The sequence below is a fragment of the Aulonocara stuartgranti genome (genome assembly GCF_965226115.1).
Source record: "Aulonocara stuartgranti genome assembly, chromosome: 4".
In the NCBI taxonomy this organism is placed as follows: domain Eukaryota; kingdom Metazoa; phylum Chordata; class Actinopteri; order Cichliformes; family Cichlidae; genus Aulonocara; species Aulonocara stuartgranti.
The window spans coordinates 1,804,827-1,817,555 of record NC_138942.1 but is presented as its reverse complement, the minus strand read 5'-3'; the positions used below and the strand labels follow the sequence as shown (position 1 = coordinate 1,817,555).

Below are 12,729 nucleotides of genomic sequence, written 5' to 3'. Positions count from 1 at the left end.
GACGAACACAGGAGGGCAACGAGAAACAGCTGAACACAATCAAGACAACGAGGAGGAAGTGAAACTCAAAAACAGAGACGACCAGCTATCAAAGTAAAACAGGAAATGAATGAGGTGGCTGACAGAGAGAGAGGGCTGCTGGTTCCCGTGAGATGGATATCTAATAAACAAAGTAATGGATTACACACAGAGTACATAAATAGAGGGGATATAGTGTAATACAACCAAAAGCAATAATAATGCATTTCATGGCATATTGATTTATTAATTAATCTATTTTAATAATTTAATGCGTGGCCTTCCATATAAGCCAGTAATAGAAGGAAATACAAATGTAAGATTTTGAATTTTAGTCTTTGTGGAGTAAATAAAGCAGAAAAACATGGAGGATGACACTGGCGGTCGAAGCAGTGACTTGCGTACTTTTATTTTGCCTGTTGTGCATTTTTCCTGGTTAAATCGAGTCGGCTCTCCTGAGGGTGGAGCTGGTTTGGAGTTGCATATTTATTGGTGTTGTTTAGCGTCCCCAGAGTGTTCGAGCAGAGGCAGCACTCGCTGCTTTATGCTCCACATAGAAGAAACTCTGAGAAAGCTTTTCTGCTTCATCATGGCCTTTAGTTAAAAGACTTTACCTTGAATAAGCAATCTTAAGCATTTCTTATAATCAGCACTTCAAGGCATGAGTCATACGTGTGCTGCAGCAGAAACCACTGAAAGTCCCATAAAATGTGTTTTTGTATCATATTCACAGGTAAATGTTAAAGTGAATCATCGTGTAATACCTCTGACACGGTTTACCTCGACCTGTGCGGTCACTCAGCGTCCACTCGAGCCTGCGGCGGCGATCTGCACTCCTCGGGTCTGGAGGGCTGTTGGCGCCACATTTGACCACGAAAATTACTCTGAAAGGTCAAAGCGTGAGGATTCAGCTCTCTCACTCAGGAGCAAGATGACTAACTGACTTTGTGTTCAGGCTTTGGAACATAAAGTCTAGAAGGTTTTATTATGAAATGTAATCAGGCGTTTTAATCTGCACAGTAAATAAAGATATTTTAAATAGAACAGGATGCTGACGTCATCAGCATCAATTTCTAAAAATAATAACAGTGCATGTTGAATTCAGAGGGACTTTGCATTTATCTATGTGGTTTTTATTCAGCCTGCAGATAAAACAATGTTTGAAATGAAGCCGACGCCTGCAGTTCATCCGACGTCCACTAGGGGCTCCAGCAGACTCCTATGTTAAACGTTGCAGCAGAAATAAACACGTTTCCAGCCTGATGCACAATCTGACGTGGTTTCTGGCGTGTACAGAGATGTAAACGTGATGGCAGAGCTTTTGCTTATTTACAGCAGATCTCTGAACTGTTTTCTTGGACTCGTTTAGCTCACCTGTAGCTCAGTATTTCTCCTCGAGCTTCCTTCACACAAACTAAATGAAAGTTGCACAAACGTGAGCCTGACTCAAAGATCTGTTTAATCTGAGAGCAAAGCTGCTCTAAAGCAAACACATTGGAGCTGAGGTGAGCCGTTCTGACTGCGGTTTGTTCTCATTGCTAACGCTGCTGAGGCCTCGCTCTGCAGTCTGAGCTGCGTTCAGGCGTCTCACCTGTCTCACTGTTGCAGCAGGTGGTCTCCCCTCAGGGGCTCGCTGATTAAATATTCTGGCTCGAGGCCCAAGAAGCTGTTTGACTTCCCCTGCTGTTCATGCAACCTGCAGGCTGTGTGTGTGTGTTGTTAGCGAGCTAACTTTTCACTCTCGGGTCGTTCTGGTCGTGTGATTTCCCCCCCCCCGTTATGTCCACACCTCCTTACAGGACTGTGGTCGTTAAACTTCCTGTTTTCATCGGCCCATGTGTGTCGGCGTCCTGCTGCGACACCTTTTCTTTGTGCTTTCTATGAACCCTCCCTCTTTCCCTCTTTTTCATGTGTCAGACACACACACTCCTCATTAAACACCTGCTGTCAGCTGCTGCAGCGGCGTGGAGCTGCTGTCAGGACTACCATGTGTCAAACAGAAGAAAAGTGTTTCCTTTAACACGGGGATCGAACACGCTCGCCTCCTGACTGTTAGCTCTGAGCTTAAACAGCTGCGCTGATCCTTTTCTGCATCTTTAACTCCCTCGAGCACAGCCGGGCTGATGAACGCAGCAGGTGTCCGTCCACACAGGTGTTTCTGTTTGTGTCGCTGAGGTCCAACACTCTGCTGTTGATGAAGGAGCTCACGGTCCACTCAGTGACCCCGAGGTACCCAAACCATCATCCCTCCAGCGCCGCGCTCACAGCTGCTCTGAGGTCTTATGAGTTTGGTTTTGTGCTTCATGGACAGACTTTCAGCTCAGTCTGTTTCTAACTGTGCTGCTACGTTTAACCTTTAACCTTTGACTGGGGCCTGTGGAGTCTGAGATGGAGCTCCTAGGTTTTTACTCAGGCTGAATTTGCTGGGACGTCCACTCCTGGGACGACTGTGTCGCTGTTAACACACCTGAACGCTCCAGACCTGCAAACATCAGAAACCTCAGCTCTACAGATGTGCTCACACTGGTGATGATCAGCCAATCGGGTGCGTTTGATTGGCAGCACCGGGCTGAGACTTGGCCTCGTCATTCCTGTGGAGACAGACACCCGTGGAAAGACTTCCACGACTTTCTGTCACTCTGTCAGCTCACTCATGTCACTCTGAGGAGTATCTCTGCTTTCAGTGACATCGACAGGTTTTCGTGTCTTCTTTTGATCAGACTCGTCCGGCAACACTTAAAGTCCAGCCTGGTTTGAACTTGATATTTAACTCACTCTGGTCTTGACTTTGGTTTGTTTGCTGTGTTTAATTTGGGATATTCTGCTCACATGTTTGATGTGTCCTGACTTGTATCCCGGTCTACGTCCGCTCAGCCCTGCTGATTTTCACTGCACCCGTCTCTCTTCCTGTTAAAACAAAGTTTTTCCTTCTCACTGTCGCCAAAGTGCTCGGGGTCATATAATTGTTGGGTTTCATCTATATTATTGTACTGACGTCTAATATAAAGCACCTTGGGGTGACCGTTGTTGTAGTTTGGTGCTGCATAAATAAAGTGGACTATGACTCTGATCTTTCAGTGATGATGTGGGTTGCCTGGTTGGGTCTTGGATCTTGGACTGTACTCTTCCCCGTTAATCCAATGCTAGTTTTCTTTGCCTGCTGTTAGTCAGCTGGTCCAGATCTTCATCTCTGACCCGGCATGTTCATAGAGATCAGCAGCTGTAAAAGTGACAACAGGATTGAACATCTGGATAAAGACGGCTGGCGATGAGGCTTCTTCGCAGAGTTTAGCTGATATTTCTCCTGCAGCTCGAGTCTATTCCTGTCTTTGGACCACAACAGTAGTCGCCTGCAGTTGGCTTAACATATTTATCAGTGTTACAGCCGGCTGTCAATAAAACTGCCTCCGTCTGTGTGAGATGTGCTGTTAGTGCCAAAATAAAACCGAGTTTCTGTCAAATGAAACACTGCATTTAATTTCAGGTCAGAGGATTATTGAACAAACTGCTGCAGCAGTTTGAGACATCCTTACTCGAGTCATCCAGAGACAGCTGAGGATGTTTTAAATAGCATAGGTTGGGGAAACAAAGTGTATAATTACAGTGCAGTTATTCAGAAAGGAGGAAAAGCTGGGCGAGGATAATAAGACCAAACAGAAGGAAGAGTCAAAGTGTTTTTTCCTCGTGGATTTTATTTTGTAATGAAATGCAGCTAACAGGGTGTGACTGGCCGTCTGTCTCTGTGTTCACCCTGCGGCACATGGGTAACCTGTCCAGGTGTGCGCCGCCGCTCACAGCTATGAGTGCTGGGACAGGCTCCACTGCTCACTGCCATTATTTTACCTGATGTAACCTGAAGCTCGTCACATTCAGTTCTTAGAAAGCAGCGCCGTGTGATGAGGTATCTCTGATAGATCGCAGGTACAATTCACTACAAAGAACCCTTAAAATGATCGTGTCTTCAGGGCCGTGACTGTCAGAGATTCTCCTCAAAATATGACGACAATTTCTCCTTTCATTGCCAGGAAGAAAAATCTGGGATAATTAGTCATGAACCGCCTAAAATCTGAGGCTCCCTTCAAATTCTTTTCATCTCCTGGTGGCTCAATTAAGTCCTGTGACAGCAGCAACACCTTTCCCGTGACTAATTTGTCAAACGCCTCGTGCTATTTCCTTTGAAATCTGACATCAAACGCACTCAAGTGTTCCTCAGGTGTTCATCACAACAGATCCATTCAGCTTTTATTCAGTTTTTCTGTGAGTCACTTCAAACAAATGAGTCCAAACGGATATCCAGACCCGGCTTCATGAATGTCTCCTTAAGGACACGTAAAGAAAGTCAGATCAGATGTTTGTGTGTCAGTCAGTGTTCATAATGCTCGCTCAGGTTTAGGAAACTGTTGGGTTAAACACTTATTCTGGGTCTGTAACTAACTGGGTTAACGAACCAAAGCAGGGACAATAAACCAGACTACTAATCCAAACTAACCCAAATTTAAACTCAACTAAACCAACTTAATAATATAACTGTAACCAAAGTAAACTCAATTAAACCCACATAAAGTTAAACCAATAAATCAAAGTTAATTATTATTAATCTAAATCTAATTCATCTGTATTTGAACCAATCTAGTTTAAACTAAAAAAACCACAATAAACGAAACAATCTGAATTTAAATGCTGTTAATGTGCTGAGATCAAAGCTCTCAGTGAGTAAACAGGTTTGTTTGTTTGTTTGTTTGTTTGTTTGTCTTCAGACTCTATGACGGTTCGGAGAGGAAAGAAGCTCAGCATCTCCATCCAGGAACACATGGCCATAGACGTTTGCCCCGGCCCCATCAGACCCATCCGCCAGATCTCCGCCTACTTCCCCCGCCTGTCCCCCACCTCCCCCACCCCCGTCTCCCCCAACCCCGCCGTGTCCCCGCCGCCGTCCCTCAGCCCCGGCTCGGTGGCCTCGGGAATGGGCGGGTCTCACCTCCTGTCTCCTCTGTTGGCCCAGGGCAGGCCCGGCGGGGGCGGGTCCCTATCCCTGACCAGCAGCGTGGACACGTCGGTGGAGATCAACAGCTCCGACAGCGACGACTGCAGTGAGCCTCGCTGTCGGCATGTGTCTGTGTGCGTGTGTCACCCTGCATCTGTACACATCTGTTTAACGTCACCCTGAGGCTGCTTCCTGCACGGCGCTCCGTCTCAAGTCTGTTTTCATACATTTCATGAGGCTCAAAAATATCGTGACTCGCCACTGTCACGGTCCCAGTGATGCTTTTGAGGTTTGGATTTGTTTTTGCTTCTCGGTTATCCACCGTTAGGCCTGTAACACAGCACAGAGGACCATCACAGCTGTCAGTCTACAGTTACCCTTCATTCATTTATATTTTGCAGGAAAATGGCTTCAAAATTGTATTCAAACATGCAAACACAACACTATAGAGAACAAAAGCCTGCAATGAGTTTGAAAGTGAATGCGTGTTGTGAGCAGCTTCATCCTCCAGCTCAGGCTCTGTCGGCTCGGTGAGGATCTCCAGATGTATCTCCAGGCTTCCTGGAGGACATCCAAAGCTCTTTTTGTATGTTTCTGTCTTTGCGCTGCTCCCTGTCAGGATGATCCCACTCATTGTTGCCCCTGTTGTTATTTTAATGAACACCAAAGCAGCTGAAACTCACGAACAACCCCTCTGCTACATACCTGACCAGATCAACACCCCTGCGTGGATGCACAGTAGTGCAGATAAAGCAGGGCTGAGAAACCTCTGCGTGACATCACAGCATGTTTTGGTTCTGTCAGATGGACTGAAATATTTTCTCCACGTCTCTTAAATCTCTTAATTCTCTCTCTGAAGAACAAATCTGGGGCTGAATTATTTCTCGTCTTTTTTAGTGAATCATGTTGTTTACTGGAGGCTGAAAGCCGGCTTAGGCTGGAACGAAAACAAATATTTTCATTGTGAATTTCCTTCAGACAACAGTGCTCAAGTCTCCTTTGGCTAACGTGCCGTAATCACCTTTTATGGAGATGTCGATGTGGGTTTGGGATGAAAGGTCACAGAGTCTGCAGAAGCACCACGAAGGTCGCTCGGAGTAACTGAGGGACCTAAAAACGCTGCAGCAGCTCCAGTCTGATCGTTTCATGGATTTAACCAGCAGCAACCCTAACAGCCGTTCCTCCGCCGCTGCACCGTGGATGCATAATTCATGTGTTTGCAGCTCACACATACGTAACCAACACATTGACGCGTACGCCTCTCGTGCTGAAGCTCGGCCAGACTGCAGATGCTGAGCGTTTTTGGGGAGGCAGGTAAATGACGCGGCCGAAACACGTCAACTTCAGAGAGGGCTGAAATGTGACGGCACCGGCTCGTCTGGAGGAGCAGAAGGAGCGCGAGTGCGCCGATCCTCTCCTTCATCCTCTCCTTCATCGCCGCTTCAGTTACAACACGAGAATAAATTGTGATAAATGAGTCAGGCTGAATGCTCTCAGAGCTGCTGACATGTTTTCAAGCTCCGCTGTGATTCAGAAAGCAAAGACTAATTAGAGGTTTTTACCATTTTTATCCCCTCATTAACATATATTTGTTTTGCAGTCACCACTTGATGATTTTTTTGTGCTTTTTAATAACGAGGCGTCAGATTCATCAGAGCGGGGAAAGCCTGAGGGAGGAGCAGAGCGCCAAAGTTTGACAGGCCGTCTCCTCGAACAGAAACTCCAGGCTTTGATCAAACATAAAAGGAACTCTGGCTAACAAAGAACGCCTTCACAGGGGCGCTCCTTTGTGCACGCGTGATCCCTGCAGCCTCGGGCTTCGCTGCTGCAGAGCAATGATTCCTGCGCAGGACGGTCACAGGGCGTTTTGAGGTTTTGCTGACATGTTCCAGCCGTCGCTGCCTCGGGCTGCTGTAAGTCAATGTAGGTGGGTGGAAGCAGGAGTCTTTTTTATTTTTACTCGGTGTTCAGGACTGCAGTGGATTAAGCAGAGAGAGGACGACTATAGGATGGACTCAGAAAAGTGCATCCAACAGTCAGAAGCACTGATTTAAGTTTCTGAGGACGACGTCTGATGTTTTACTTACAGAAAAAAAGGCCAAAAGACTCGAAATACAGAAACTGAAGTCTGCTTCTGCCTCGAGATACTAAAAGACACACAGACTTAAAATACAGCATCATTACTAGGCTGCCTTTGTGGGACAGTTAGTTATCTTACACGATACAGAGTCGGGGCCACGAGATGCAAAGCTACCTGGATGTGACAGCGATCATGTCTTTGGGATGCAGAGTGAGCTATCAGATACAAACAGGACCTTATGAGATATAAAGTCATCATTAGCTGTTCTGTAAATGTGTCTCATAGTGTTGAGATGCTGAGTTTTACTCTTATACAGGACAGACGCTGAGACTAAATCAACAGGCTTCCATGTCTGTGTCTCACGCTGGATGGCAGTTGGTTTTCCCGCCTTTTTCTGTACCAACTGTGTGCAGTTAGCTGAGCTAATCCGGTCGTTCAGTCTGACGTCACTAGCCGTGTCTGGGCCTAAACTCCGCTGCAGGTCCATATATCAAACGATCACTATGGCATTACTGAGAGTTGAAAAACTGTCTAAAGTCTTTCATCTTTAATAAAATGATCAGCGTTCTGCTCTACCAGGTGTAACAACTGAGTTCAACATCCAGGCATCCATGAAAACGGAATTTATGACATTTAACGGAGTTAGAAGTTAGCAGGAAGTTAGCTCGCTAGCTTCTATCTAAATACAATATAGCATGTCCTGACTGCGGGGTTTTGGAAACAAATTAAAACGTACACCTCTGCTATCACTTCCAACATTCAATTCAATTCAATTCAATTTTATTTATATAGCGCCAAATCACAACATAAGTCGCCTCAAGGCGCTTCATAGATACAGAGACAAACCCAACAATCATATGACCCCCTATGAGCAGCACTTTGGCAACAGTGGGAAGGAAAAACTCCCTTTTAACAGGAAGAAACCTCCGGCAGAACCAGGCTCAGGGAGGGGCGGGGCCATCTGCTGCGACCGGTTGGGGTGAGAGAAGGAAGACAGGATAAAGACATGCTGTGGAAGAGAGACAGAGGTTAATAACAGATATTAACCTCTGTCAACATAAATGAAGACAGAAAACTAAACAGCAGTGACGTTTGTAGGGTTACTGAAGTTGGGCTAGCTGGTATATAATGATGTGCTACGTGACCGCTAGCGACACAGCTATGTTAGCATAATATAAACAAACAAACTTTTTTTCCACTCGATAAAAGTTAACGTGAGTGTTCTCGGTGGTCAGGAACAAATGTAATCGCATGGCAGGATGCTGTAAAAGGACCAAACTTCAGCCAGGAGAACAACTGAGATAATCCATCCACAATACGAGGTTAGTCATTCATATACTGCTGCATGGGCTGGGCTGTAGTTACATCCTAAGGTTTTAAAAACTGAGCTTAAATAAATGATTAGCGGTAATAAAAGCCGAGGGAGGTCAACAGTGGTCGCTGACTGTTTTAGGAGCTTTTTGAGATCAAATAGAAGAAAATACAAAACATTAAACATGTTAACAACACAAAAGCCATATTAAACGCAGACTACTTTAGACCCGGAAGTAGGATTCGTCACGTCATCACTTAACGACCGGATAAGTTAGCCACATCATCTTTGTACTGAAGACATAATCCAGCCTCTGAGGGATTTACTTAAGCTCAGATTCAAAGTTAGTTTTCCTCGTGTTTTCCTATTTTTTAAATGTTAAATTTTTTTCTCTATGTGGTCGATCGATTAGCGGCTTCTCCTCGAGAGATAGCGCCCCCGCCAAAAGTTGTGGAACAAACTCATTCTGGGTCCTTCTATGCCGTCTGGTATTCTCGTGATTCTTACATTATTCCTCCTGGATTGTGCCTCAAGATCTTCACATTTCTCATCTAACTTCTTTAACTCTGTAGACAAACGCTCCACAGTGGCCTGGAGAATGGCGATGGTGTCAGAGTGGTTTGAGGCACAGGCCTGCAGTTCAGTCAAAGTGTTATCGTGCTTGGCCACGTCGCTTTTTATGTCCGAAATTGAGGCCTGGATGCTCTGGTTCAAGGATGATATCTCGCCTGTTATGGTGGTAGAAATCTCTAACATGTGAGTGTCCAGTGTGGTGCACAATTTAGGCTTGATTGTATTTATCTCTGAACACAAGCTAGTCATAGCAGTTAGTAGCAGTTTATTCGACGGCTCACATTCATCCTTTTCCAGTGCAGGCGTGGGGTCCCCACCAGCTGAGTCCGAAGAGGCTTCCAGGCCTACATCGATCGCTCTTCTGAAGTTTGGGCTTCACCATTGTTGAAAGGCTCCCAGAAATATATCCACAGTAATCAGCAGGTTATGAATTTGGCGAAAAGATGGGTTTGACGTGCTTTTGAGAGCATTAAAAGATTTTCTTAAAGTCATTTTGACGAGGGACGTCTACACTCGCACATGCCTCACTAGCGCCCCCTATTTCTCATTTTTTAAAATCTTTTTTTGTTTGAATATTTTGCTTCTAGAAGTGTTCGCTATGTTGATCTGCGTATGAGTACTATCTACAAATAAAATATCTGAGATTCTCAATTCATGGGCAGCACAGTGGCCTCACAGCAAGGTCCTGAGTTCAGGCCGGGGTCTTTCTGTGCGGAGTTTGCATGTTTGTGTGGGTTCTGTCCGGGTACTCCGGCGTCCTCCCACAGTGCAAACACATGCAGTTAGTGGCCATAGGTGTGAATGTGAGTGTGAATGGTTGTCTGTGTGTGGCGACCTGTCCGGGGTGTATCCTCTAAGACAGCTGGGATAGGCTCCAGCTCCCCACGACCCTGCAAAAGGATACGAGCGGAAAAGAATGGATGGATTTTCAATTCAACTCAATTTATTTTATTGTCTTTATTGTCCCACAGGGGAAATTAGTTTAGCAGCAAAGGCAACAATAAGAATAAATAAAAGTGATGGTGATGATGAAATGAGCACGGGGCGACTGTGGCTCAGGGGGTTGGGAAGCGCATCTGAAGGTTGCCGGTTTGATTCCCGGGTCGTTGTGTCCTTGGGCAAGACACTTCACCTACCGCCTACTGGTGTTGGCCAAAGGGGCCGATGGCGCGATATGGCAGCCTCGCCTCTGTCAGTCTGCCCCAGGGCAGCTGTGGCTACACCTGTAGCCTCCACCAGTGTGTGAATGAATAGTGGAATTGTAAAGCGCCTTGGGTGCCTTGAAAAGTGCTGTATAAATCCAATCTATTATTATTATAAAAAGCCACACGACAGTTATTTGGATTATTTGCCATTAAGGAGACGAGTCGCAGTCGGGATAAAAGAAACCTGGAGTCTTTTTGGTCGACCTCGCAGGTGAAACTCGAAGGCAACGAGCGAGTCAAACTGAACACGAGCCTTCCTCAGCACGCGTTGTTAACTTATACATGGCCACAGGCCCTGACAGTTTTCTGGCAGTTTATAGCAAAACTCCCAACTGGTTCTTGTTCTTCAGAGTCATGTTACCAAACAGCGAATCGCAGGCTCACACTCTGCACAATCTCAGTATCTTTAATGACAGCGGCTGATGAGCTATAAGAAGACTTCCCAAAATCAATAATCACGTCTTTTGATTTTGACGCCTTTAATGAAACGAAGGACTCATCACAACAACCCACAAAGTCCTGTACAACCTGCCCGTGGCCTGACTCGGTCCTGATCACTGTGTGTTGGGAGTTTACCTGATTACCTGAATTGAAACTGTGTAAAACTAAAACATTTTCATCAGAAGACTGAAATGTACGGAGCCCCTCTGACGACATGGTCCAAAAAATAAATAAATTGTGGCCATGAAATACTATTTCGTGAGCATGAAATGCTAATTTGTGGGCACGAAACACTTGACCGATAACCGTGATCCTTCAGGCCCTTGCAGTTGGTTGACAATAAAATCCAGGTCCTACGTACATCTGTAAAGCAACTGGGCTCGCAGTATCCTGTTTAAATGTCTCTCCGTAATAATGGTTCCTTGCATTGCAGGCTTTTCAAAATGCATTTGTAGCTCATCCCCAGCCTAAAATAAAACTTCATCATACTGTCTCTGTCCACGGTGCATAGGTTTAGCCTACTCTCATGCTTATGTCTCTACGCAGCTGTCCAGGAATTGTATCAATATGATGTGCGCAGGTTATCTGTTTCGTTGCCACGTTAGACCTATTTCGTGTCCTCGAAATAGTATTTCGTGGCCACAATTTATTTCTTTTTTCGACCATGTCATCAGAGGGGCTCCATAGAAATGAACTTAATGCCAAAATCACGCCTTTGTGTTTGATTTTCTTTTTCTTTGTGTTACTGTGACTGCCATCTCGTCCTGTGGCCTCTGCAGTCATTTTCATGTCTTTCTGTCATTTGAACATTAAAATGTTCAGTCACAGCGGCCCTGAGCCGCGAGGTTCACTCAGTGAAGAAGAAAAACCAGGACGTGGCAGAGGCCGCTCTCGTTCACCGTGCAGCAGAGTAACGTAGCCGTTCGTCCGCTACACACAGCAGCTCAGAGTTAGCGTATGAGTGCGGTTAGTTATGTAAGCAGTGATGTGTTAGTGTGAATCATACGTGTTATCTGAGCGAGCGTGTGTGCCCTGTTACACGTGCACGGCTGTGAATGTTTGCTCTTCTTTGTAGGAAGACTGTGAGTCACGTGCGCTCTCCTCCGAATTGGATTCCCATCTTCTGATTGCATGACATGCCTGACATGTTTCTCTGTTCTCTTGCATGCTTTCAATTAAATCTAACAGTTTTGATCTCTTGCGCTTGTTGACGCGAGGCTTGTAATCATGTTTTCTTTCATGAATCATGGATGTTGTCTGTTTCCTCCCTCTGCCTGCGATGATTCCCCAGCTGCTCTGGGAACGCTGGAGTTCGAGCTGAGGTACGAGCAGAGCTCCAACAAGCTGCACTGCACCGTGCTGCGGGCCAAGGTGAGGACGCTCTGCAGACACCGACACGCTCTTCTTCTCTGTTTTCATGCAACAGGAAGCATACAGCCCATATGGAGTAAAACCGATCAGCTGATTTACGCTGTGCAGTAACTTCAGTATATTTCATAAACCTTCATATCAGGAATGAAAGACACGTTTAAGGAGGATCCCAGGATTTTAAAGAAAAATCCGCCCTGAGCCCTTCACGTGAAAATCACTTTGTTTAGCTTTTTTAAGACAAGTTATAATCCAATAAGAGTAATAATAATAATAATCATGATATATGAGAAAGTTGCATAAAGCAGATTAAACACAGGGAACTATGTTATATAATAATAATTAAAGTCTGCTCTCAGCTGTGGATTTTCACCACTCATCATAAATTAAATCTGCTCTAGTTTCATGAACTGCTACGAATTAGATTCCCTCCACAGAGTGAAGAATAATGAAGGCTGTGCTGTCAAAGATAAATATGAGCTCTAATAGTATTTCTGTGCAAATTCAGATTTATTGAGCTACTTGGACCCGTGGGTCTGCTGCACAGATTGTTATTTGGTCAGTAAATTTCACTCACACACTTTTATTCGTCTGGGTGCTGCTGCTGAGGAGCGAGAGTAATCTCTGATTATGGATCTGAGGAAGCTGCAGGAAAACGATGCGTGCATCCTCAGCTCGTCGTTGACCCAGTAACAGTCCCAGAGCAGGTGTCAGGAGTCAGGAGGAGGTGAGATAAGAGGCGGCCGAG

General features: G+C 45.4%; 1 protein-coding gene across 1 annotated transcript in view; it reads left to right on the top strand.

The window, feature by feature from the left end:
* Positions 1-3,845: 3,845 nt before the first annotated feature.
* doc2a (double C2-like domains, alpha) overlaps positions 3,846-12,729 on the top strand; it is a 53,027-nt gene continuing 44,143 nt past the window's right edge. Inside the window, exons 1-2 of the mRNA XM_082531031.1 lie at positions 3,846-5,108; positions 11,905-11,984. Of these exons, the coding sequence (XP_082387157.1) occupies positions 4,781-5,108; positions 11,905-11,984 (408 nt within the window). The 5' untranslated portion in view covers positions 3,846-4,780. The remainder of the gene's footprint in view (positions 5,109-11,904; positions 11,985-12,729) is intronic.